Raw genomic sequence first — 27,955 nt, forward strand, 5'->3', positions numbered from 1 at the left:
TTCCAAAAAAATTGCTCTTGAACTCCTCATTTTGAGATAGCTCATAACTTGTAAACCGGTTAAATTCCAAGGAGATAGAATTAGAAGCAATGTCTCGTCACAACAAGTGTTGTTTCACATAACAAGAGTCTACTAGTTTTCTCGGACGACCCAACAACCTCGGCTAGGTTCATATTCTAAGTTAATATTACACCAATTAGGATATCAACCTTATGAGTGTGCGGCAAATGATTAATATTGTTTAAGAATATGAACCTAGCCGAGATGTTTTGGATCAATTTTGATGCTTAGTGGAGCATGCTCTTAGTTTACAAAAAAAATAATCGTGTGAAATAGACAAATATAATACTAATTGTGGGACGGAGGAAGTATTCGGTTAATGAGAAAAATCAATTTATTATCATCATATTTTTGTTAACATTATACTATATATTATTTTTTATTTTATTAACAATGGGACGGGTAGCACTACACCGATAGGTAGTGATTCTCTCCCGTAAAATGTTTCTTCATTGAAATCTTGGCCATTCAATTTTTTTTGTTTCCACATAGTACAATCATAAAAAAGGAATGGAAGGCTTGGATTAACACTGGACCATATCCAGTGGGATTGTCACGGGAGACAATCCTCACCCCTACACCGATGTATGTTTTTAGGGAACAAAATATATGTGCGGATTTTATTACAATAGATCACATTCAAGATGCTCTACACATTAGTATTGCCCCGTCTGACTTAGAATCCCTCATTTTAAGATAAAATTTTGAAAAATTTATGTATATGGGCTAACACAGTTCTTTATTTAAAAAAAGAACAATATAAAATCTTAAAAATTTCATGTATAGCGGGTGTCACTTAAGTAGCAAAAGGGATATTTTGGTGATTTGATAGGTGCAAAAAGAAGCTTTCGGAATGTTATGACAAAGCCCAAGCCCAAGCCCATTCCACTAAACACAACACAACGCAACCCGCTTTATTTCTGATTCTGAAATTGTATCGCAAAACAAGTTGGAAAGTCACACTGAATCTCCTCAACTCGCCGGAAAATTCTTTCTTCACAGATTCGCCTAACGTTGCTTCTCCTTATCAACCATGTTCATCGTAAGTTTTATTATTATTATTATTATTATTTTTTATTATTTTTTTGGGGTAATGAAATGGTGATGATGTTTGTTTATGTGATTTTGTATACAGGAACTAGATTGTCCTGCAAGTGTGAGAAAACAACTGGCTAAGTTGTTTTCTCAAGCTCTGAAAGCAACTGTTCCTACTCAACCTGAAGTAGTAGTTCCTTTGATTGATGCATGCATTGCAAAAAATGGTGTCAAACATGCTGATTATCAATGGTAACTTATTTTAATATATGTTAAATTGAAAATTTGGTTTGATTTATTTGAGTTTATATACATTACTGGCATAAGCACTTGTGAGACTGTATGAGAGAGCTTATGGAAATAACTTATGATTGACTTATTTGAGTTTATATACATTCCTGGCATATGCACTTGTGAGACTTTTTGAGAGAGGTTATGGAAACTACTTATGATTAACTTATTTAAGTTTATGGAACCGTTTGGATTAACTTATTTTTGAGCTTATGAAATATAACTTATGCTAATAAATAAGTTTTTATGTTAATTTATAAGTTCTCACTATCGAAAGTTGTATCTTCATAAGGTGTTTTTCAAAAACTACCTTGACAAGCTTATGAATAATACATAAAAGTTTATTTATTTGTATAAGTTGTTTTGCATAAGCTCAAAAATAAGCCAATTCAAATATACATTAGTGACATAATCACTTGTGAGACTATTTGAGAGAGCTTATGATTAACTTATTTGCGTTTGTATACATTACTGCCATCTGCATTTGTGAGACTATCTGAGAGAGGTTATGGCAACAACTAATGACTTCGATAAGCTCTCTGAAATCTGAATAGCCTATGACTTTGATAAGTTCAGATATGTGGAATGGATTTAGGGTATGTTTGGATTGAATTATTTAAGTTTATCAATTAATATAAGCACTTGTGAGACTATTTGAGAGGTTATGGAAACAAAGTATGACTTCTATAAGTTCTATAAGATAGTTTATGAAAACAACTTATGATTTATATGAGAATATTTTGATTTTGTATTACATTCTGCAATAAAATTAACTTATACATAAGTGTTGAATTAAGTTATTTATCTGAACAACCACTTAGTGGTTTAGTTGCACTGTATATTGGCAAAAGAAGCTTATTTGTAACTTAAATTTTATTTTTATTTTCCTTTTTGAATTCTGGGTGCAGTAATAATGCAATGAGTCTTTTTGCTAAGATTAAAGGGAAGCAAGAGGAGTTCAAAAGTCCACGTTCACTTGGAGAGGTATAATCAGAGATAATTTCCTTAGTTTTTCCCTTTCTTTGTTTGATTTTTTTTTTAAATCCTTTTTATGAATTACTGATTTTGGAATTGAACTGTGTTTGTTAATTTTAGCTAATTTAAATGTATTTTTGTTTGTGTAGGGCATTATGAAAAATCTTCCTCCATCAGAAATGATAGAATCGTGCTCTGTTGCTGGTCCTGGATTTGTGAATGTTGTCTTATCAAAGAAGTGGATAGGACAGGTGATTGATTGCATTATGCATTTATACCTGTAGTTTTAATTTAGAAATAGTATATATTGTGCATATGCATGTCTCCAAAATTTAATTGTAGTGTGCTCCTAGCGCGTGTTTTTTCGATTATGCACTTAACAGAAAAATATTCCTCCTGCAGAGCGTACAAAAGATGCTTACCGATGGTATTGATTCCTGGGCACCTCGCCTTCCAATCAAGAGGGTTATGGTTGACTTTTCCTCACCCAATATAGCAAAAGAAATGCATGTTGGTCATCTGAGGTCAACCATTATTGGGGACACGTTGGCACGAATGCTTGAATTTTGCCAGCCTGAATGTATGATCCGCCGAAATCATATCGGTGACTGGGGCACTCAGGTAGGTTTAATCTCTAAAGTAAACTATGCTATTTAGTTCCCTGTGTTTTAATATAGTTTATCTTTGGGATATGGTTTTCTTCTAGTTGTGTTTGGGACCAATAGCTGATGTATGTAAGTAGTTTTTCTAATCGCCTTCATGATGAACTATTTCAATTGCGACCAAATTAACAATGTTTATTCATGACATACTTGCTTGAGTTATAGAACATTATTTTTTGAATAATCTTATTTTGGTATTGGAGCATATGGCTTAAAATCCATGCATTGATTTTGCAGTTCGGAATGCTCATTCAGTACCTCTTTGAGAAATATCCGAACCCAGACGATGTTAATGAATCTGATATTGGAGATCTACAGGTAAGATAACATTTGGAAATTAACTTCATACCAGTTTTTTGTTTACCAGCTGCATGCTTGTTGTCATTGAATTAAATGTAAATAAAAACTATGCATTACATTTCTAGATATCTAGAAGTTAAGTTGTTACAATTGCAAATACACTGGAACCTAAATAGATAATATAAGTTGCTACTTTCTCACGAAACTGGCAACAGCCTTTAAAAGATAAGTATTAGATTTTCTTGTCAGGTTTGCTTTTATACTGTGTTTGCGAATAAACTTTTTAACCTAACAGTTTTTTCTGTAAATCAGATCAACACTTCCATTTCCATTTTTTTTTTTTGTTTTTTTTTTTTAATTGGAAAATGTCAGTGTGAGAATTCAGAAATAAATGTTCAGGCCTATGGTTGATTGCTTGACCACAGATACAGAGATAGTAGTTATTATTAGTATAAATGAATAATCAACCTTGAAGTGACAATGTTTATTGGTCTTTATGGATAAGATATTCATGTTTTCATTGTTGTTTAGCTTCGATGCAAAATTATTTTAATTATTCTGAAATTTTTGGAGTTGGTGCATTTTTAGGCATTCTATAAGGCCTCAAAATTGAAGTTTGATAGTGATCCTACTTTTAAGTTAAATGCACAGCAGTCAGTGGTCAAGCTCCAGGTAAATTTTACTTCATTTTTTTCCATTTCTGCCCCCTATTTGCGAGGTCACAAGGAATTGGTTATTCATTTTTTGTATGCCTGAATTTTGATTTCAGGGAGGGGATCCAAAGTATCTCAAGGCATGGAAGCAAATTTGCGATATTAGCAGGACTGAATTTAACAAGGTCTATCAACGCCTTGGAATTCGTTTGGAGGAAATGGTACTGGTTCTATTTCTTTTGTATCTCCCATGAGGAATTTCTTATCTTTTTCTTTTCTCGTACTTTCATGTTGGGCATCTTAGAATTCTATGTGTGCCTTATATATGTTTGGTTTTGTCGAAATTTTGTATGTTGGTGTGGCTTTGATTATGTATTTTAGCCAGATATACCACATTCTATGTAGTAACTTTTGTGTCTTCTTCCTTGTTCCGTGACAGCCATAAGTTTGGCTAGTTGCTTGAATTAGCAATAGGGAACTATGTGATATCTTGCTCATTCATAAGCTTGTTGGTTTTTTCTGTTGAATTCTGTTCTTAGTTCAACTAGACTAATGTAATTATTATGACTCCTTTGATTTCCTGTATATAGCTATTGTTGCATTGCAACAATAGATTTGGTCACGGTGAGTGTAGCTGTAGCAATTAAATTGGATAATGCATGCATTGTAGCAAGAAATTGATCAAATATCTTGAATTTATTTTAGCAGTCATTACAGATTTTTATTTTATTGATTAGCAATGGCGTGTTTTACTTTGTACTGATGTGTGATTGGTGATGTATTTGGCCACAGCCAGAAAGCTTCTTTAATCCATATATCCCACCAACTTTGGAGAAACTGGAGAAATTAGGGCTGATTGAAGACAGTGAGGGTGCTCGTGTGATATTTGTTGAGGGTGTGGACATACCACTAATTGCCGTGAAAAGAGATGGTGGCTACAATTACTTTTCAACCGATCTAGCATCACTTTGGTTAGTTTTTAGTTTTAGTTTTTTGGATATCTTCTCGACACTTGTGATGTGACTCACATGAATATTCAAATTCTATTATTATTTAGTCAAATTAGTTTATCTTAAATGTCACACACCTTGTGGTATGAACTTTCTTAGTTTCGGTATTGAAGTAGAAGACATATTGAAGTGCTAATAAAAAGAGTACAAGAGTTGGTTAGGTCAAGGCCAAAGGGTATTCCAATAAAATGTATCATTAATTATTGTCAACAAGCATTTAGATTTAATTGTTTGCTATCAGACTGATTTTGTGATAGGATATTGTGATTCGTGTAACTGGCCTTTGGTAGGAAAGAGTTTTTATGATTGTTTCTATATATACACTTTTTTTGTTTAAAATTTGGTATACATCTATTTGTCTGTATTTTTATTTGAGTATGGAACGTAGAAATAGATCTACTGTGGAAAATAAACAATTTTAGTTACCTTAGCCATTTGAACTTGTAGGTATCGTCTAAATGTCGAAAAGCTGGACTGGAATATATATGTTACAGATGTTGGGCAGTGGCAACATTTTGACATGCTTTTTAAGGTATTTCCAATTAACTGATATATGGTTAGTGCTACTGATAATAATATTCTAATGAGTTTAATAGCCTGACTGACATGCCTTTTGATTTATCTATCAGGCCTTCAGGCGTGCAGGGTGGCTTCCAAAAGACGAAAATGAATATCCAATATGCACTCATGTAGGTTTTGGTCTCGTTCTTAGTGATGATGGAAAGCGATTTAGGAGTCGCAGCAGCGAGACTGTTCGATTGGTTGATTTACTTGATGAGGCAAAAAAGCGGGCTAAAGATGCCCTTCTTGAACGTGGTAAATATCAGTTACCTATTGCACTTTTTATTTCTTCCTTCCTGCAAGCCAGAATCAAAGAAACAGAGTTTCTGTTTGTTTTAGGTCTGAAACTGATATTGTGCATTAGACAATTAACCTTTTAAGTCCTATGTCATGTAGAAAATGCTAAAGATTGGTCAGAGGAAGAGATTGAGAAAACATCAGAGGCCATTGGATATGGGGCGGTTAAGTAAGTTCTTTATCAAATGACGTTACATATGGTTTTGGTGTGACTTTAAAGTATTCCTGTTTTCTTCTTATGTCTTTGTTCTTGGAATGCTGAATGAGCCGCAAAATTGTTGCTCATCATTTTCATTCCTTGGATGTATTTGCAGATATGCTGACTTGAAGATCAATCGAACAACAAATTACACTTTCAACTTTGATCAGATGCTTAATGACAAGGTGCATATACTGTTTTCAAATGCTCGTCAAGTTACAATAGAAAAGCTTGTTTGTAACCATTAATTATGAAGTCTGAAGCTATAAATTTTGCTCCAATTTACAATAATTGCTGTAGAACTGCTAATTAACATTTAACATCTTTTAAGAAATGTTGAGTGCATTCTTCATCACCCGTAAAAAAACTAATGTAAAGTTATAAGTGTCTCACCTTTCTAACCTTTTTTTCCAACAGGGAAATACCGCAGTTTATTTGCTGTATGCACATGCTAGGATCTGTTCCATTATCAGGAAATCTGGTAAAGACATAGAAGAACTAAAAAAGGTAGTTTTTCTAATTTCCATGATAGATTTGTTGAAAAAAGTATTTTAATCACTTTTTGTATCATATGCTTAATTTAACAATGTTAAACATATTTCTTCAAAAAAAAAAACAATGTTAAACATATATGTATTGTGGTTAGGTTTTATACTAGAGTAGATCATGGTTGACTTGATATGAGTCAATTAAGCGCTAATCTATCACGATTGTCGTATGACTCTGTACTTCATTTGTGTTTATTTATACATGCATAATAATATGGTTGCTAAAAATCAACTGATGCCAATTTTATATGCTTAATATTTTGTTTATTAACCCGTGACAGACTGGAACTGTGGTGTTGGAACATGAAGACGAGCGTACATTGGGTCTTCATTTACTGCAATTTACGGAGGTAAAGTGAAACATTTTTTCCTGAGATTTATACCTAGCATCCTATAATCCTATACTTTGTTAATCCGTGTCCAATGTCCATAAGAAGAGTCATTAGGCAACTATACGTGTATTTGTGTATTATTTTACAATTCAAAAAATATATGTACTTACATGATTTTTTTTATATCTTTCAGGTTTTTGTGGAGTCATGCTCGAATTTGTTACCAAATGTATTGTGTGAATACCTATACAATTTGTCCGAAATCTTCACAAAGAAATTTTATTCTAGTTGTCAGGTATCCGAAGCATATATTTCTTCCATGTATGAATTTGAATGCCCTTGTTCTATTTGATGTAATATTAATTTGAATGCCTTTTTTTCAGGTTGTTGGGTCGCCCGAGGAAACTAGCAGACTGTTGTTATGTGAAGCAACACTTGTTGTGATGAGACATTGCTTCTATCTCCTTGGAATTGAACCAGTTTACAAGTTATGAGTTATCTGAATGAGGAGTTCAAGTGCAAGATTTTTGGAATAGACTTCAATTTTAGTGCACAGAAGTGTAGGGAACTTCTGATATTAAACTTATTGTTCATGAATCACTCTACCTTATTCATGAGCCCTCTTCTGGGAATAGTTAGAGTATTGGTATTTAATTTAACTGACAACAAGGTCCCTTGAAATTTTCAGTTGGTGTGGAGACAATTATTTTTCAACTGATTGTAGAACTTTAAAAGAATGTACCAAGTTTTTAAGATCCAATTTTTTTGTAACAACCTCATCAATCTCTTCTCACAAGTTCAAATTACAACTCTTCTATAAATTTCACATTGTATAAAGCTTGTTAGTGGATAGAAAGCAATCAAACCGAAAATCTTTTCACAATTTGTTTCAACAGAAAACTGAGAGGAAACAAACTGACACGAGACCTACTCAAAAAAGTGATCCGTCCACAACTAGGAGGAAAGATGAAAGTGTTGGTGTTCCACTTTTATCCATAATATAATAATAATATATAATCTATATCTATAACAATATATATAAAGGATAGATGAGTTTTGGCTGGATTTTTCTTATTCCAAATATACCCTTCACACCAAATAAATCCACAAACACAACCACAAAGTAACTTCCATTAGTTCATCTAAAAAAAATTAAAATAAAATAAACTTCCATCGATTTTTATTTTGTGTTAACCGACATACTATTCCTTTCCATTCATGCTTCTTTTCTTAATGAATTCTCACACTATCATTTGTTTCCATTCCTACTTATTTGATGCATTCTTTCCATTATTCGGTGTAGCCTTTCCATTATACAATTTCACATCTACTACATATCTTTTACAAATTTGTCAAGGACGTTCTATCACTTGAATCTAACATTTCGAACATTAAATAAGGTTTGTCACTTGCATATTTTATCTTTCTTTTTTCTTCTCATTGTTTGTTTTTAATCACTTGAATCTAATTTGCAAAGTTGTACATGGAAACACCAATATAAGAGGAAGAGCAAACATCACCATCGACTACCAAATTGCTCAAATCAAATAAATAGGTAGTACTTCTTCTTTGTTTGGTGTGGAAATAATGAGTATTTGTAATTTTGTTTGTTCAAAAAAAAAATTGTAACTTATTTCAAAATTGATAAAAAAAAAAAATACTATATCTTCCATGTTCTGATCTAACCATGACTAATTAATCATCGAAATTGCAATGTAATCTTTAAACTATGTAAACTTCATTTTCTCCAATTACTATATTTAATTTTTCTCACGTCTTCCTAATTTTTTTTACAATCTACTTTTCTAATGATTGATATACCACTCCAAAAGAAATTAATTTTTTTTTTTTACATTTTCCTAATGTTTGCATTTTCACTTAATAGTTTTTTATATTTAATTTAATGTTTCTATGTGACTTAATTTTTTGTTTTCCATAAGTCAATTATTCATTAAAAAACGATAATATTAAAAATTTAGAATAATCTTCAACATAAATTTACATAGTAGAAAATATGAATCACACAGACAGGCGCGGAACGCGCCATGTCTGGCCGCTAGTATAAAGAAAACAAATAAATTGGTAACCTTTTATGATAGGGATAGTTACGTCATTTACCGATAAATGTATCTTTCTTTTCTTACACTTTCACTCATACTAAAAAATCATCTCACTTTCTTTCCTCTCACTTTCCTTTCTTCCACTTTCTTTTATAATCCAAACATACCATTAAAGTGTAAGAGAGCCACTAAGCTAATTGACCAATAAAAAAGTTCAAAATTAAGTGAAAATTCAAGTCCTATCTCATTTCAACGGCTGAGATAGTGATCTATAGGTGATTATGACAAAATTAAGTGAAAATAAACATAAATTGAATCTTAATAAGGTATGAATATTTGTTTTTCTTGCTCTTTGTTGAATCTTAAGCATTGAAAGTCGAGTGCTACCTTGAACATTAATCCCATGTTCAATGCTATGATTAGATATAGGTCATTCTGAAGTTGTGTTACTGTTACCTAACTTAAACTCAAGTCCCTCACATCAACTCTATGAGCAAACACTTCATATTCAATATTATTCTGGTCTAGATCTTATTCAAGTAATTTTGGTTACAATAGGGGGCATCAATGGCAAAACAATTATACACTCCAACTACCCATAATCCTAACATGAATCAGATTAATCTAGAAAAACAAGACAGATCTGGTCTTATTTGGGATCATAAAGCACATATCTTAAACAAACATATCCCAGAAAGGTAGAAAATGACCAGAAAAATTAAACTTCAAAATACTGTTATTTTCAATCTTTTAAGACTGTCATTCAGGGTCTCTGTTGGATATTTAACATTTATTTCAAAAACAAAAAAGGCAGTATAAATTGAAAAGCCAAGTTTACAACAGGGGGATGAGGTTTTATTATTAAGAAATACAGCTAAGTTAATCCCCACATTTGAATGAATAAAATTTGTTGGTAAACGCTAAAATGCAAACAGAGTTTTAATAATTGGATTTCAATTCAAGCTTTTGGCTGACTAGACTTGATGTGTGCGATTTGTTTTCCAGGATTCAACCCCTTTGGACAGGCCCGAGCACAGTTCAATATGGTGTGGCAGCGATAGAGCTTGAATTCGTCATTAATAGCTTCCAATCTCTCCTTAGTGAACTCGTCACGACTGTCACTTATCCACCTGCAAAATTCCGTCACAGACAATATATCAGCTGTAACAGAACAATTAAAAAAGCCAAGTGCCAATACCTCTCACATCATGAGCCTTAAAACAATTACTGTTGGACAAACTAATTTGGTCAAAAGGTTAAATAACATAGGAATATCAGGCTGAACCAACCCGTTCACCGGTTGGTTTAATCATGGTTACATTGCACTCTGGTTATTGAACCGGTTTTCATGTTTTACATTTTTTCAACTTTATAAGTACTATCTACTTTTTTATTTATCATCCTGTTCAACAATGTTGAAACATGATTTGGAGGTCTCACGATATCCAGTCTGGTTAACTTAAGAAGAAAGTTTCAGACAAATAATAAAAGACATGGGAAATTTGGAATACTAATCAATAATGCCGGCAGAATTCAGATGTGTATGGTAACCAATTATACCAAAGAATTGTGCAAAAAAACAAGTGAATGTAAAGATGAAGGAAGAGTTCTAAAGAAATAAATCAAGTAAATACTACATAAATGTGCATTGTTTATTTTAAAGCTAATGATAACTTGCTAAATAATAGAATTTTGAGAATGAATTAGATCTAAATCCCTAAATTTGCTCAAGGGAGGATGATTAACCAAGTCTTCATAAGTAAAAATATAGGCAGGGTCTTAACACAAAACCTTGCATGAAAAACATAATAGGCTCTGAAATCATATTTGAATTAAGAATGAAGTGGACCTAACTCAACCCCAAATAAGCAAAAGGGTCCCAAGATTGTAACTTGGCCAATGAGGGAACAAAATAGTGAAAGGACTGTCTCTGCCTATGGGAGGAATTACAATAGTAGAAAATTCATCAAAACAAGAAGAAGCTCAAAAGCAAAGCTCCACACTGGCCAAGAAGAAAATTTCTATTTTATCGACCTCCCTCATTTTCTTCCCAAACTAAAATTTAGCAACGGAAATCTCCTCACCTCCCAAGTGGTCTCTGTACAAGTAAAATATGTAGATCTAACTCCGGCATACTCTCTTTATTGCAACAACATGGGTACAAATAAAAATAAAGAACCATAATTCCCTCAAATTCACCCATCCCCTAAATTTCACCTAAGAAAATCAAGAGCGTGAATGATAAATACTTTCTAAACCCAAGCTTCTCTCTCTCCCCCTCTCTAACCAATTTTCCTCCATCCCCTCAATTTCAACTAACGAAAAGAGAATCAAGCAAACAACTAATCCAGTCACCACAATCTTAAAGTTATAATAAGAAAAACAAGACAAAAACCTGGGTGGCCTATTACAGTATTTAGTTACTGTTAATATTACATAACTACTCTGGTGAGAACAACTTGTTATTGTGAGAAATGAGAACATTCAATAATAGCCATTAAATCTTGATCAATTAAAATTAATGAGTCCAATTGTTTTGTATTAAAAAGCAACCACGTGACCAGTACATTCCAGTGTCATCCTGGAAATTTTTCACAAAATAACTACTGCTCCTATTTTTCTATCAGATTAATTTTTATACTTTATATATGTTGTGTGTGATTGCATTGTTCTGTATTTTTTACAAGGTAGGTTTACAAGAACATCTAATCTTTAATTTGGGCAAGTGATTAACATAAAAAGCCACAATATGTTTCAGACACATGTACAATTCAAAATTAGGATTGAGATAAGTGTTCCAGACATCAATGATTTAAAATTGGGGGTTGAGGAGAAAAACAAAAGTGTTCCAGACATCAATGATTTAAAATTGGGGTTGAGGAGAAGAATAAAAGTGTTTCAAGCATCAAGGATTTAAAATTGGGATTGAGGAGAAGAATAAAAACAAACAACAAATGTAAGCAACTATAGGTAGCAGGGGATGTACCAAAGAAGAGCACGGGTAATTGTTTTAATAAAAAGCAATCAGAGCCATAATTGGTTGAGTTAGTTACAATCTAACGATTATTAGTTGGTGTTCACATTTCACATAATAACCAAGTGTTCTCACCAGAGTCACTCCCTATATATAAAAACAAGTAAAAACATTTTTTGGAGCCTAAAGCAAGGGCTTCCTTCCCACTTAATGGTTGGGTTGGCCTTGACAGCACAGCATGCATCATATAAGTTTCTTTGTATGGAGATAAAGCATAAAAGCAAAGGTTAGTATAAGAAGGGAGAGTATGATAAAGTTTGACACTTTAGGTTGCATTTACTTTAAAACTTTTTTTTTCATTTTCTAAATTGTGTTAATTTTGCTTTGCTAACAAGGAGAAAATAGACTCATGAAGTGAACAATCGTGAGCATTTTTTGAAAATTGAAAACAATGAAAATGACAAAAAATTGTTTTCAGAATTTTCAAAAATGCATCATCTCTTAGTATTTCATTTTCTTATTAGACATATTTTAGAAATGAAAATAAAAAATGTTTTAGCAAATAAGGAAGATATTAAAAAGGGAATGAACGAGGCAAAAATTATATCTTTTGAAGGTCTATACAAAGTCATTTGACGCCAAAGATGAGGAACGACGTGTTTATAGGCTTGTGGAAGATGAAAAACAGCATACCAAGAGACTTGGATCAAGTGAAATGTACAAAATGAAGAGAGTAAAATGCTGATTACAAAGTAAGATATCAAAAAACAATGAAAGGTTATTTTTCAAAGTTATTTTGCAGGATATGCCAACTTAAATAGACACTTATATTAACCACTTGAGATAGGACCAAACTACACCTTCTATCATAGAATTACATATTTTGTGATAAGAGAAACTCTAGAGAGAATAAATCACAGAAATATGATTGGAGTAATGGTGCGAATAATAAAACCATTGCAGTATGGAAGTACCTGAGCAAGAAAAGATAATAGCATAGCTGTTTAACAAATAATAATGATGCCAGAGCAATGGAGAAGAAGCAATTTGCTCCTTAGATTAGGAACAAAGAAGACACTCAATTCAACATTGTACTAATCGCAGAAGGATTGAACTCATGAGCCCTATTATAGTCTTATTGAAATTACAAGAGAAAGTAATTGATCAAATATTGAGACTCTGAAACTCATATTTTAATTAACCTATTTCGTTTTGTGCCTCTAAGATCAAACCCTGAAAGTATCTTCTACAAGATTTCATAAAGAGCTGCCAAATGAAAAGAAAAGTAATGCCCTGAAAGTATCTTCTACGAGATTTAATGCTAACCCTTGATTATTACAACCAAACCAAAATAACAAGAGAAAAAGCTTTCTATTTGTCACTATATCATATGGATACGCCGAACATGGCAGAACCACAATACCAGCACAAAATGAACTTTTAACATAGATAACAGGTATACATAAACCAACCAAACAGAAAATCGAGCAAAAGACTTTTAAAATTGAATGTGTCCAATGTCTTACATGCTATGAAGCACCGATTTTTCAAATTAAAGTTGTATGTAGCACCAACCTCCAGATTCGGATTAAAGGCATGTGTGGTGTGAGATAAGTATCACCGACATGACAACAATACATGCATTACATTCAATCAAATGGTTGCTATTCACCCCTTCCCCCTGCAGCATTGCTCAAACTAGAAAAAAGCACTCCCTCCCAGTAAGATTACACTGCCAAAAGATATCGCCCAGTAAAATTGCTCTACCGGAAGATATCTTCCGGTGGATGGGGGATTTAAACAAGTTAGGGGTGGCAAAGAGCAACCATTGATCTATTTTCTTAAATTTTTACCGCCATCAAATACCAATGTCCATGTCAGTGCTTCAGAGCTTGCTTGCTCATGTCAGTGCCCGACACCAACACAACACTAATAACACATGTAGTTTCATTTAATCACTTCTATTATTTTAAGGGTTAAATATATTTTTAGTCCTACAAAATCACGCGCTTTTAAGTTTAAACCCTCAAAAAAAATTATTCACTTTTAATCCTTATTTGCATTTTATAGGTACTAGTTTGATGACTAAAAATATATATTTTTTTTGTAAAAAAAATTCAAAATAAGGATTATTCTTACAAACTACAATATTATGATGTCCTCCCCCCCCCCCAATATACCGGGAGATATCTTTAAGTGGTGTATCTTGCAGTAGTGTGTTTTCTAGTGTGACCGATTCAGAGGGGCAAATAGCAACCATCTAAAATTTAACAGGACTAAACGAACATGATTTTGTAGGGACTAGAAACATATTTAACCCTTGTTTTAGATTGTGATTATCATTAGCACAAAGTGAAGTTCCAAATTCCAATTCAATTCTAACATTCTAACATAGATAGATAACAAACAAATCACATAGACAAAACAAAACAAACATGAAATCCTATATGTATATCCTTGTATGTACTTCCTATGCTACCACAAATCAATCCCTATACCAAAAACCATACTCAAAATCCAAAACAACAAAAAAACCATGTTACCTATTAGCATGAAGCAAAGCAGCAGGTCCAAGATAAGACTCAGGATTCCACCAATAACTAGGGCAAGAAGTACTACAACAAGCACACAAAATACACTCATACATCCCATCAAGTTTAGCCCTATCTTTCTTACTCTGAAGAATCTCTTTCCCTTTTTCCTCCGGTGGATTCTTCCTCTTCAACCACGGTTCAATACTCTTATACTGATTATAAAAATTCGTCATATCAACAACAAGATCTTTTACCACAAACATATGAGGCAACGGAGTAATCGTTGTATTCGAATTTTCCGATGGAATCTTCGTTAAACAAGCGAGTCCGTTACAACCGTCGATATTCATAGCACATGAACCACAGATCCCTTCACGGCATGATCGACGGAATGTTAGGCTCGGATCGATGTCGTTTTTTATCTTGATTAGGGCATCGAGAACCATTGGACCGCATTCTTTGAGGTTGATTTCGTATTCTTTGAGTTCTGGCTTTGATGGAGTATCGGGATTCCATCGGTAGATTTGGAATTTTTTGAGGGTGGTTGTTGAAGTGGCTTTCGGGGTTACTTGTTGGGCTTGGGCTTCGGAGGCGTGGGCTCGGAGGAGAATGAGGCGGGAGGTTGAGGAAGTTGATGAGATGTTGGTGATAGCTCGCTTGAGAATTGTTGAAGCCATTGATGGTGGTTTTGGTGGTGGTGGTGGTGGTGGTGATGACGTGGCGGTGGTGGAAATGAGTTTGAGTGATTGTGATGTGAGAGGAAGAAGAAGAAGAAAATGATGAAAGGGTTGGTTAGTTAATAAAAAGGGTGGTTTTTGTTGTGAATTTGGTGATTTTGTGAGGGTAGTTTGGGGATTTGGAAAAGGGTTTGTGGTTTATTTTTTGTTTTCGTGTTTTTGGGAGTGTGGTTGATGATGTGGCGAATTATAAGCTGCATTCAATTTTGGTGAAACTTCTATGGCGGTATAGAGTGGCTCGTGGTCACAATGTGCCTTTGCGTAAATCAAATGGTTACTCTCTTCGTCTTAAATTTTTCGTCTTTTAATTTTTTAGTTTTTGTTTCAAAACTTTAATTTTTTTAAGAAACTAAGATACAAAAACTAATGATATTTAGTAATTTTTTTTATGATATTGATAAGAAGTTTTCATCTCGTTAATGATAACTAATTTTGTTGAGGAATTTGTGTGACACATAAGGTATGTTCTTTCTTTTCAACCAAATTTTCTCCATTTGCGTAAATCAGAAATTGAACTTCTAACCACGTGTTTAAGAGGATCAAATTCATTACTACTTAGATCGATTCATTGTTGGTGATATTTTGCGGTTTTACCTTTACAAAAGCTAGAGTATTTATTAAATAAATTTTTTCTTTCTTAATGAAGTAAGGGTAAAAATGATTTAATGTATCAATATTTATTATTTCTTAATATATATATATAACTCTAAAAGAACTCAAGTTTTAGGACAAATGAGTATTTTTTTTTTTGTTTTTACCACCAGTTTAATATGGTTCGATGATCAGTTCTTGCAGGACAAATGAGTATTAATTATTTACTTATTCCGTCGTAACAAAGTTTGTCCATAAATAACCAAGATATTAGGTTTAAGGAATTAATAAGTTTCTCCAAGAACAATTGTTTGGAAGAACTCAAATTAAATTTTCGGTAGGAATAATTTTTTGTTAGACTTTACTTATTTTGTAAAATATATGTAATAATTTTATCTACTTAATTTATAATAAATTATAACATGTATTTTGGATCAAAATTTGTTTATGGTTAACAAATTAGAGAATGTAAAATTAATATTATTAATTTTGATAAACTAAGAAAATATAATGCATGTAAGAGTCTTTAGAGTTATAAATTTAGTTGCAACAAAAATACGTTAGGAGGGTCTTAATGAGCATAATTCAGTTGGTAGGGACATCACACTATATATGCATGAGTGGAGATTTGAATCCCAGATACTCTATTTTTCAATTTTAAGGTGAATTTTCTAGTCATTGGTCTGTTTGGTTGAGTGGAAAAAGAGAAAAAAGAAAGAAAATTACGGCTTTCAATGGATGAACTTTGATTAAAGTTAGTTCAAATTCATTCATTGAAATCCGTAAATTTCTTTCCTTCGTCTTTCTTTCAGTTCAACCAAACGGAGCAAGGGTGTGTTTGATTTTAGAGAGAGAAATAGGAAAGAAATCTGTGTTTATCTTTCTTTCCTATTTCTCTCTCTCAAACCAAACACACCCTAAAAGATAAATGAGATAAATGATTTTTGTAATCGATGTTTTTCTTTCTTCCATATTTCTCTCTCTCTCAAACCAAACACACCCTAAAAATAAATGAGATAAATGATTTTTGTAATTTTGCCTTTTTTTAAAAAATCATTATTTGTACTTTCTACTGTTGTTTATCCATTTGGTTAAAGAATGGTTGTGAGCATACGTTTCGGCCACAACTCTCCATTCTTCCACTGATGTCAACTCCCCATTCTCAACTATAGAAAAGGTAAGAACTATGCTATGACTTTTCCTATTTGCTTCTAAATTTCTCATAATGATTCAAACTCTAAACACCTTAGCCTCTAAATGTTCTGTTCCTCTTAGTTCTTCTTATGTTACTGATTTGAACAGAAGAAGAAAACTTAAGGTAGGTTTTGTTTCTGTTAATGTTTTACATTGTACAAGAAGTTATTATGGGAGTGTTGTGTTTTCTAGACACTTAAATTTATATTTAAGATGTGGGTTTTTCTTAGGTTATCCTAAATATGATGCATTTTTGAAACATAATAATAAGAGTCATGTTGGAGATTTGGTTCCACCTTTAGTTGAGGAGAATAATGATTTTGTTGTTGAGGGAGTAAACACTTTGATGATGAATTCTTCGAATTCAGATCGAGATGAGGAGAGTTATGATGAAGAGAAAATGAACGGCGGTAATGATGATGGCGAGGAAGAAGGTGAGAAAGATGTGATTGATGTTAGAGAACTTGGTAATAGCTTGCAGAGTGTTAAGACTGTGAAGGATGTGGAGGAGGTTCTTAAGGATAAGGGTGATTTGCCTCTTCAGGTTTATTCGACTATAATTCGATGGTTTGGTAAAGAAAAGAGAGTGGAATCTGCGATGGTTCTTTTTGATTGGATGAAGAAGAGGAAGATAGAGACTAATGGTTCTTTTGCGCCTAATCTTTTCATATATAATTGTATGTTAGGTGTAGTTAAGCAGTGTGAAAATTTTGCTGAAATGGAAGATATTTTGAATGAAATGGCTCAAGATGGTATTAGCTATAATGTTGCAACATATAATACCTTGATGGCGATTTATATTGAGAAAGCAGAAGGTGAAAAAGCTCTCGATATGTTCAAGGAAATCAATAGAAATGGCCTTACGCCGTCTCCGGTATCCTATTCTCAGGTAATACAGGCGTATCGGAGAATGGAAGATGGCAATGGAGCTCTGAGTTTCTTTATCGAGTTTAGAGAAAAATATAAACAAGGTGAAATAGGAAAAGATGACGATGGTGAAAATTGGGAGAAAGAATTCAAAAAGCTCGAGAGGTTTACGGTCCGTGTTTGTTATCAGATAATGCGATGTTGGCTCGTCAGTTCTGAAAACAAGAGCAGCAATGTATTGAGGTTTCTTATTAATATGGATAATGCTGGGATTCAACTGACGCGTGCGGAACTTGAGCGACTTGTGTGGGCTTGTACTCGCGAAGATCACTACATTGTTGTGAAAGAGCTGTACATTCGGATACGAGAAAAATACGATAAGATCAGCTTGTCGGTCTGTAACCATACAATTTGGTTGTTGGGGAAAGCGAAAAAGTGGTGGGCAGCTTTGGAGGTATATGAAAATTTATTGGACAAAGGACCACAGCCGAATAACTTATCGCATGAACTCGTGATGTCTCACTTCAAATTTCTTCTTAGTGCCGGCAAGAGAAGGGGGTTTTGGAAATGGTGTGTAAAGTTGTTAAACAAGATGGAAGAGAAAGGCTTAAAACCTGGAAGTAATGAATGGAATACAGTTCTTATAGCCTGTTCTAAGGCTTCAGAAAGTTTAGCAGCTGTGCAAATATTTAGAAGAATGGTGGAAAATGGTGTAAAACCGACTATAATTTCGTATGGGGCTTTATTGAGTGCTCTTGAAAAGGGAAAACTCTACGATGAAGCCTTCCGTGTGTGGGACCATATGCTCAAGGTTGGTGTTAAACCAAATGTGTATAACTACACAATCATGGCTTCAATCTACACTGCACAAGGAAATTTTAGTAGAGTTGACACCATAATTAAGGAGATGGTAACGTCAGGAATTGAGATAACGACAGTGACGTACAACGCAATAATCAGCAGTTCTGCACGAAATGGTATGAGTAGTGCGGCGTACGAATGGTTTCACAGAATGAAAGTTCAGAACATCGCTCCCAATGAGGTAACTTATGAAATGCTGATTGAGGCACTTGCAAATGATGGAAAGCCAAGGCTTGCATATGAGTTATATTGAGAGCTCGGAATGAAGGCCTTGTTCTCGCTTTGAAAGCTTATGATGCGATCCTGAAATCCGCTAAGACTCACGGTGCCACCATTGATGTAGGTTTTTTAGGACCTCCTCCTACAGATAAAAATACTAGAGTGAAAGTTAAAAAAAATGTTTGACTGAATTCTACAATCTGGCTCATGTTCCTAGGAGAAGTAAACCATGATAGAAAGGAACTTCATCGGAAGCGGATTTGCTGCAATAACTGTGTCACATAGTTTTTAATCTCGACAATCTGATCTAAATCATTGCCAAAGATTATGAATAACTGATTTTGTTATTGTGTAATCTAGACCACAGCTGATATTGGTTACTGTGTAGATGTGTGCTTCCTTTACAGCAGGGATTCCGGATTCGAACCTTATCACACAGACACAAGAAAGTCCATAAGTTAGTACATTGAAATTAGCATAGTCAAAATATTTTGCAACCTGTGTACATTCTTATTTATTGCAGCTTGAGCTTTTTTGTATCCTTAGCCTAGAAGATAAAAGAATCATACTCATGTTTACTTCCATTTTCTAAGAAAAATAGAGATGTAACACTTCCTGTGGAGTTACTATTATGATTCACATACTTGGAAAGACATGGAATTTTGCTGTGCTGAAAACAGCTTTGTTGTCAATCCAAACTAATACGAAAAATAAAGGTTTGTTCAAATTTTGCTTTGTCGAAGTACTACAGTTTATAATCGTTATTTGACAATACTTTAAACTAAATAAATAGCATATTGCTGAACAATAACAGTTTGTTTAAATTTCGCTCCGTTATAGCCTATTACACTGTTATATCTGTAGTCAGAATTTGTTGCGGTTGGACGGTCATGCCACACTTGATTGAGAATGAAGTTGAGTTCAAAATATATATGGAAAGAGCCACTCGTGGAGTGAATAAAAAGTGTATATTTCGTTTTTGTAGTGACAACCTTCGAATGTTTCATATGTCTAGGGCTGGCTCTATGATTTGGACTTTGGAGGTTCTGTTCGAATAGTAAAAATCAGTCCCTAATTAAAAAAATAAATTCAAAAGCTACTTGATTAAGTTCAAGTTTTCTAAAACAAGCAAAAAGGGTGACATTTCTTTCTTGCTAAGTTTCTCAGTAGATTCATTGATCTCAAGATAGGAAACATAAACTTGATGAGAATGTTATAATTCATTTTGCTCAAACATGTTTACATTTCAGTTCATTTTTCAGTATCAATAATTAACAAGTGTACATAGCAAAAAACATGGTCAGATATTAGAGTTATCATCAAATACAATGATCAAAAGAGAATGAACAAATCACCTATGACATGATATTTTGTATACAACAACAATAACAACCAAACCTAAGGAGACAAATTTTCGATTTTGGTTGTTGGACCAAGAAATTTGGCAACGATGTTTCGAGAAATTTTGTATCTTTTGAGTTACAAATATACAAGGTATCCGTATCAAGAATTTTCTTCATCTCGTACAATATGTTGTGACCCTTGACTAGATCCATAAGTTCTTGCCCCCCTGACAGATTTCAAACTAATCAACCGACCAAAGGCACTCTTTGATCGATTCATTGTTGGTTGTGGCGGTCCGTGCTTCTCAGCATGATCTTCATATAATGTCTTTACAAGATCATCAAAACGGCGCTTGAAGGTCGGGAACCTTGTCATGGATTTGGTGAGTCCTTGCAGCCTATGTAACAGAAATGAAATCAAAATTGGACAGAAAAACTTATCTATGTTTTAAGTGCATACTTTTTTCTAAAAAAAAAAAAAAATACATTTTTTGTCTCCACAATTTATAAAAAATAAAGTTCCTTTGGGTCTTGTTTGGATAAACAATTTCATTAAGCGCTTATGTATAAGTTATTTCTATAACAAGATAAATAAAATCAAATTGTTTTCGTATAAACTATAAGCCGTTTTCATAAGCTATCACGGAGTCTTTATGGAAATAAGTTGAAAAATCTTATAGCTATGACATAAATTGTTTTTAAAGTTAAGCCAGACAGTTTAACAGTGCTTATGCCGGTAGATAAACTCAAATCTCAAGGACTAAAAGCACCTTTTTTTTTAAAGGTGGAGATAAAAATTGATTAAATTTTTGTATGGACTAAATTTGAAAATTATGCAATTTTATAAGGACTACAAACCTATAACCCTTAAACTTAATTAAATAGCATTTGGTTTAAAAGTACCTTCTAGCCAATGCCTCAATTTCAGCACGCTTGACCTCAGATTCCGGAGCCGGGCCAACACCTGATATTTTCAATCTCTCTGCATCACCACTCAAGAGAACTAATTTGCAGAGGTAGTCCTCTTCCGAGGCAGATAGATTTTCAGCTTTAATTTGATCTTTAATGATCAAAAGGGGATTCAGGAACCATTCAAAAAATTTCTCCCTTGGTCTGTTTGAGAGAGTTAGCTCAGTATCATCATCTACATTGAGCAAGTAATAAAAATGGTTAAAGATTGTTAAGAGAAAATAATCAGAAAAAGAGAAGAAAAGAGGACACGGGAGCGAGATAGACGAAAGAAAATATTGAGACTCGGACAACAGTTCCACTTACTTATCAATATACCCATGGAATTGACTTTAGCGGAGCGCAAAAGTCCTTGGAGTAGGCAATATGCAGGCAACCCAATACTAATAACATTACTCCCTTTACCAGATTTCGCTTCTTCTATGTCTTTTCCGGTAATTAGACCTTCAGAAATCATTTTTTCTCCTACAATCCAACATTCCTTGAATAAACCGTCCAACAGCTACACATATCACGAACAATATTCATTAGTACAGATCGCGAGCAGCAAAAGAGAAACATCCAAAAGAACAACAGTGATATCCAAGTCATGCAACAAGAGACACAAAATATTATGAAGAATACCTCAAGTGATTTCAACTCAACAATATTATTTTTTATTGAAGATGAGCGAGAGGGAGCCCTTCGGATTGAGTTAGGTCTTGAAACGGAAACTGAGCCAGAAGCTCTTACTGATGAATCCATATTTTTCCGGTACTGAGGCCTATCAAATGGAAAAAGTGTAAAAACATTAAATAAAGGCATCACTTTGTGTCTTGTGATAAATACAGGGAAGTAGAACCAAACCTAGGGAAGCAGGTTCCTTCTGGCATGTCGAGAATATCATTGCTGTATTCATCATAGAGGGCCAAAGCTGCAATAACATAACGAAGGCCAAATTTGAATGAAGATTCCTGCATTTCATAGAAGAAATAAACACAGTTCAAATCAACGTGAGAGTGTCATAAACTACTAGTCAGGTTTTGATAGAAAACCATTTTATTGTATTTAAACTAGGGATCCATTTACCTCCACTATTATAGGATGAAAACGAAAGAATACGATTAATACAAAAGGAAGTATAACCCTATCTCTCAAATCACTTGCTAGTTAAAAACTAAATAACATGTACGATATATGATCATATCTGTCAAAAACAGAATGGCTAAGCCTCAATTGCTCACGGTTAACAGCTGTCTTGGAGTAGGGTTGGACACCAAGCCTTCAGTATATACCGCCACATTTTAAATGAATCAGCTCAGTTACTACAAAGAGTGCCTTGCCTAAGGTGGTATTTATTTAATCATTTTCGACCCTAATATTTGATGCAAGGTTGTCGACTCGAGAGCTTTATTAAACTTGTGAAATCTCCATACTCATAATAGTTTACTTGACAAAAAATAATGTTTGTACTATATATGGTAGCATCTAAACACAACTAAATACTATATGCACAGAGAACAGTAAATACTTAACACTTTAACTTGGTCCATTTTGGAGGGTGTTTTAGGATTTTCAAGTTGCCTTCACTGTTATGCTCATGATGCGCCAGTGTCATCAATTGTGAGGATAGCAACAAATCCACCATTTTAAGCCACCATAAAATCACAAGGCATTGCTGTCCTTCACAAATTAGCTATGGCGGTTGTCAAAAAATTTACCACTGTAATCCTCCATGGCTCACCACGGCTGATATTTGACAGCACTTTGGTGTGCTGTGAAATTGAGCTGTGACCCCCCTCTACTTCAGAAGTACCCTTTATAAGCAACATATCGGTGACTCCAGCAGCGGCGCCCTGCTGCTCCTCCACCCTCCTCTGGGAACACACCGCAATTTTGCACTTCTGACAACCAAGACTGTAGCGGCTGCTACAACTGCTATCGCTATTTGAATTTGGCCACTATTGGGGGCACTATAACCGCAACCCAATGAGGTTTTTCATAGCACTTAGGGGGCGGCTACGACAGCTATTTACTTTTGTTAATTCCTATCCTCTGAACCAATCTACCATAACTGGATATGATAACAAAAATACAAGGTGGAAAGATACAAGAATTTACCTGATAAGCAACAACCCCAGCATATGCACCGAGAAAATAACTTGCTAAAATGGATGCCAAAACAGCCCCAGCAACAGCCAATGGCCACAGAAGGATAGCAAGACCTGCAAAAGGTACACATATTGTCTCCAAGAAAGGGCCTTCACGACCAACGAGGTCATGAAACAATCTGTGCCACCCTTTGAAAAGCATGTAAGGTCCTTTGCATAGGGCAATAAATGATATTACTGGCACATCAACTAACATTCCAATAACTGCGGCTAGAAAAGCACCAGGAAGATACAGCAGCCTACATAAAGGAAATTCAATAAAATTATATAATAGATCATGAGTATAAGTCATCTAAGTTTACACAACATGGTGTAGTACGAGTCATTCCTTTTCATAGCCACATATTGCCATGCCCATTTAAGTTACTAATAACCAGAGACATAAATTATTTATTTTTCTTTCAAATATGCACAGTTGAATAATTTCATGTTATAATGCGATGTCCGGGGTTTGAATCCCGGCCCCCTCTGCATATATAATGTGATGTCATACCAATTGAGCTAAGCTCACGGGACATATCATGTTAATCTATTATATACTAAATACAATGAACACAAAAAGCAGCGTAACGTAGTTATATATTATATTGTCAAAAATGATAACATGAAAGCACCAGTGGTCTAGTGGTAGAATAGTACCCTGCCACGGTACAGACCCGGGTTCGATTCCCGGCTGGTGCAATAATTGAGAGCTATGATGAAAATATTTGTGGTGTTGGGTAACATCACTTATCCTGAAATATTGGATGAAAAAATGTAAATCTGAGCTCTCATTTTTTCATTTTTACTCAAAGGCAACACCACTATGCTTCACCTTTGTGAACTTAATTTTTGTTTCAGAATAATGGTCATATAAGGTTTATGAGAAGTAAAAAATGGTTGTCGGCGAATTATATTCAGGCAATAGTAGTAGAAGATGAATAACAAAATAGTAAGCAAAACATACTCTTATACACACAAAATATAGGAATTAATTTATTTTCAACATTTTTATCAATAAATACTCATCGTAAATATTGTTTTAGACATATCTTAATCAATCAAAAGGAAAAGGAAAAGTTTGGCAGAGATTTGATCATTTAATGATAGAGAATCACTTTTGGTTATAAAAGTTTCCACACTTCAATTTCTACATCAAAAGAAATGTATATCATTCTTAATCATTACTATAATCAAGTTTGGCAGGAAAATTATAAATGATTAAAATCGCCAGACCAACACATAGAAAGTACGAAACATTGAACAGTAGTGTCCTCTTTTGGATTTTAATGGCAAGATTTTCAAAAGATTAAATGCAAAATGTCAAAGTGACCAATAGTTTGTGAAACTATATTGCTTTTTCAGACTTAAGCCAAATGAAATTTGATTGGTTTCAATTTAAAACTCACAATTTACAGTATCCCAAATTAACAAACTATTGAAGATCATTTCTCAATTTAAAACTCATAAGCCGTCTTAGCTCAGTGGTAGAGCGCGTGGCTTTTAACCACGTGGTCGTGGGTTCGATCCCCACAGACGGCGCTATTCAAATTTTATTTTTTATTATCAACCAAAAAAAAAACTTGTGAAGATCATATATCTCTTAAAAGTTGGGTTGGTCTAACTCAACACCACAAAACTGACTTGTGAGGTGAGGTATGTCTTCCACTTATAAACACATTTCTAGGCCATATCTCATCCAATGTGGGTTATCAATTACCCCTCTTACGCCCAGAACTAGACATCTAGAGTGAGTAGTCCAGTAGCGGGTGAACTATCCAATCTTGGATAATTCTAATAAAAATATTGGGTTGGACCTAACTCAATCCTACAAAATAGACTTGTAAGCTGACGGATGCCTACCACCTATAAATACATTCTCAGGTCATATCTTATCAAATGTGGGAATATCAACAATATCATCTCTACGCAAGTGTGTAAAGTTTGATAAATGGGAGATGTAGAGTCTAATAAACAAACAATCTCCCAGCAAATAAAGAAAAAAAAGTGGAGCTTTGAACCAAAGGAAAGTACTTCACTATGATCCTCTGCTAGACATGATTTTCAATATTAACCCTTTCAATCAAAAGCATCTTTATAAACACAAAATACAACTAGGTTAAGCGTCCATATTCATCACACGGGCTAAAGCATATCAAAAAATTCTACCAGCCAATTGATCATGCAGTATAAAATTTTGGACGCGCACAAACACAAGAAATTTCAAGGGAAAATTTAGAAACACGATAACATAAACAGAGAGGTTCCCAATGACAATACCTGATTTCATAGTATTTATTAGGAGGTCCGTTTTGTCGCAGGTCATCCATAACCGAGAAGTAAGAAAGAAAGCAAACATCTTTTAAGTCCCGGACAACCATGAAGCTCCTTTCTATAGTGCTCCAAGTTCCATCCTGAGAAGCAGTATGAAATTTCTGTAATGAATGACAACAAGATAAACAGAAACAACGGCATTTTAACGACATAAAAATAAAACATACAGCAAAGCAGTGATAAAGTTTGTCATCTTTTCCTTCCTCCACAGCTTCAATAGTAGCAAATATCGGTTTAAGCAATCCATAGGCTGCTCCACCTACAATACTTCCAACGATACCGACCATTGGCCATGAAATCAACAGCACTGGGAGTACACATACGCAGATAACAAGCTTCAGAAGAGGTCCAAATTGTTTAGCTCTGTGTGTTAAATGAATCAGTATAAGTAATTACGAGTTTGTTTGCTAACCATATACATCAACAAAATAGATTGAAAGAGTGTAGTCAAGGAAAGCACCTCAGAACACAGTAATAAGTCCAAATGACATGTGCTGGCCAGAGTCCAATTATGATAGCAGAGTTCCCAATTGTCATTATTAAGCATGTCAATGGGAAGAGAATGAGGCCTGAAGTGATTAGAAGTTGGAGCAATGGTAAGTACTAAGTACTAACTAAGGGTCACAATCTATGTAGCACGGACACTTCAGATTAAAGACGTGTTTGGTGTGTGACACAGATACATGTAATTACATTCAATTGCTTTCATTTTCTCAGTGCCGTGTCTAGTGTTCATGTATGTGTTGGTATATGCCACAACCACAATCGTAATTCTCAACCAGAATCCAATACTTTAATTCTCTTCAGGAATTGTAAGCATGACACATAACAACCTATTGACTATATATTCTGTCTCGGAACATATCAACTACTATATTTATGTGATTCAAATAGGTTCCTTTATTTTTCAGTTTCAAAATTCTTTGTTTCTACAATATTGCCTTGTCAACAAATCTAATATCTATTAAGTAATGAAACAGACATCAGACACGACACTAATACAAACACGCTCACACCAAGTAATAATTTTCGGAAATGAAATACTTAAATGTAACCACATATGTTGATGTTGTGCTACACTACACGTGTCGAGACAAGCCTACAATGTGATGTGTCAGTGCTACATAATCTAAAGATTAATCAGAAACAAAACATGAAAATTAATCATGATTGAAAATGTATTGGCTGCTATCAACAAAATGGAACACATGCAAGAAAGTCAAACAAAATTCAAAGCAAAATCAATAGTAGTATTTTTAACAGATAATTTATAAAAGCAAATGCCAAGAAGTCCATTAGTATTGCAAAAAGTTAAAATTAAGTTATAAGTTGCAAGTTCACAAGTAAATTATACAAAGATTATCCAAATAAACACAAACTAAGCAATTAATTATCACTAACCTTTGATGGTTCCTAAAAGAAGAAGACCAATGAAGAAAGGAAGAAAATGGATAAAGCTCAACAGTGAAGCACAAAATCCAGAAGGGGGTTCCATTAACTCAGATCTATACAACAAAAAAACACTACAAAGATTTGAAACCAAAAATACCCAGAAACTGAAAAACAGTTTCCTCCAACCACTTGAAGATAAACTGTCAAAAAGACACAAACTTTGTTCTTCAATTTGTTCCTAATGAACAAAATGTAGAAAAACAACAGGTGGGTCATCAAGAATGTTCATTTTCTGGGTTTTTGCAACTTAAAAATTGAATTTTGGTGAGACAGTTGAAAGAATTATTGAGGCTGAAAAATGAGAAGAATATTATGAATGGAGAATTTTATAATTTATTTGTATTATCACAGAAAAAAAAAAGAATCAGAATCATTTGATTGATTCATAGCCAACGCTTCATATTTTGAATTCATTCATACTATTGTTTATTATTGACTATTAACAATTTTTTATTTGGGTTTAGTGCTGCAATGCAATAAACTAATTTTAGGAAATAAAAATAACAGTTTTTTTTAAGTTTTTACTTTATTAAAATATTTAACTTTTAATTAAATGTTTTGTCATATTTGGTCAAGAATTTTTTATTTTATTGAGTGTTTTAGAGTGAAGCAAGTTTTTTTTTTAACACTTTTATTAAATACCTTTTTTTTTTTGTAATCCACTGACACTAAACTCACATAATTGTGAGATCCGGATTCGAGTTTGGGTGACATTCGGGTGGGCATTTTTTGTCGGTTGAACGCTCCCTCCCCGAAGGTTAAATAATC

The 27,955-nt window shown here is 33.7% G+C and overlaps 4 protein-coding genes, 2 non-coding genes and 1 pseudogene across 6 annotated transcripts; 5 read left to right on the plus strand and 2 right to left on the minus strand.

Moving 5' to 3' along the window:
• The first annotated feature begins 950 nt into the window (after positions 1–950).
• LOC123888941 (arginine--tRNA ligase, cytoplasmic-like) lies at positions 951–7,683 on the plus strand. The gene is made up of 17 exons (XM_045938108.1): positions 951–1,102; positions 1,196–1,347; positions 2,295–2,370; positions 2,511–2,612; positions 2,764–2,982; positions 3,261–3,341; positions 3,912–3,995; positions 4,093–4,197; positions 4,769–4,947; positions 5,434–5,518; positions 5,616–5,802; positions 5,944–6,013; positions 6,159–6,228; positions 6,461–6,550; positions 6,873–6,941; positions 7,117–7,218; positions 7,307–7,683. Exons 1-17 carry the CDS (start codon positions 1,094–1,096, stop codon positions 7,415–7,417), a joined length of 1,791 nt encoding a protein of 596 aa, XP_045794064.1. The 5' UTR covers positions 951–1,093; the 3' UTR covers positions 7,418–7,683.
• Positions 7,684–9,689: 2,006 nt separating this feature from the next.
• Positions 9,690–15,331, minus strand: LOC123890201 (succinate dehydrogenase [ubiquinone] iron-sulfur subunit 2, mitochondrial). The gene is made up of 2 exons (XM_045939754.1): positions 14,501–15,331; positions 9,690–10,113 (listed from the first exon to the last, which is right to left on the minus strand). The coding sequence occupies exons 1-2, from the start codon at positions 15,166–15,168 to the stop codon at positions 9,942–9,944; spliced, it is 840 nt and encodes a 279-aa protein (XP_045795710.1). The 5' UTR covers positions 15,169–15,331; the 3' UTR covers positions 9,690–9,941.
• Positions 15,332–16,892: 1,561 nt separating this feature from the next.
• LOC123889964 (protein LOW PHOTOSYNTHETIC EFFICIENCY 1, chloroplastic-like) lies at positions 16,893–19,702 on the plus strand. Its single transcript, XM_045939497.1, is given in 3 exon segments — positions 16,893–18,989; positions 18,992–19,140; positions 19,143–19,702. Coding segments are annotated over 3 exon segments (2,145 nt in total). The 5' UTR covers positions 16,893–17,044; the 3' UTR covers positions 19,194–19,702.
• Positions 19,703–20,161: 459 nt separating this feature from the next.
• LOC123889869 (uncharacterized membrane protein At3g27390-like) lies at positions 20,162–27,655 on the minus strand. Its single transcript, XM_045939378.1, has 10 exons — positions 27,137–27,655; positions 26,196–26,304; positions 25,903–26,098; positions 25,682–25,815; positions 23,373–23,661; positions 22,119–22,225; positions 21,897–22,035; positions 21,579–21,774; positions 21,207–21,447; positions 20,162–20,701 (listed from the first exon to the last, which is right to left on the minus strand). The coding sequence occupies exons 1-10, from the start codon at positions 27,228–27,230 to the stop codon at positions 20,464–20,466; spliced, it is 1,743 nt and encodes a 580-aa protein (XP_045795334.1). The 5' UTR covers positions 27,231–27,655; the 3' UTR covers positions 20,162–20,463.
• On the plus strand, positions 24,033–24,103 carry TRNAG-GCC. The gene has a single exon. It is a non-coding gene; the product is annotated as a tRNA-Gly (tRNA).
• Positions 24,112–24,192, plus strand: LOC123893363 (annotated as a pseudogene).
• Positions 24,872–24,943, plus strand: TRNAK-UUU. The gene has a single exon. It is a non-coding gene; the product is annotated as a tRNA-Lys (tRNA).
• Positions 27,656–27,955: the final 300 nt, after the last annotated feature.

The sequence above is a fragment of the Trifolium pratense genome, linkage group LG6, assembly GCF_020283565.1.
Source record: "Trifolium pratense cultivar HEN17-A07 linkage group LG6, ARS_RC_1.1, whole genome shotgun sequence".
Lineage (NCBI taxonomy): Eukaryota > Viridiplantae > Streptophyta > Magnoliopsida > Fabales > Fabaceae > Trifolium > Trifolium pratense.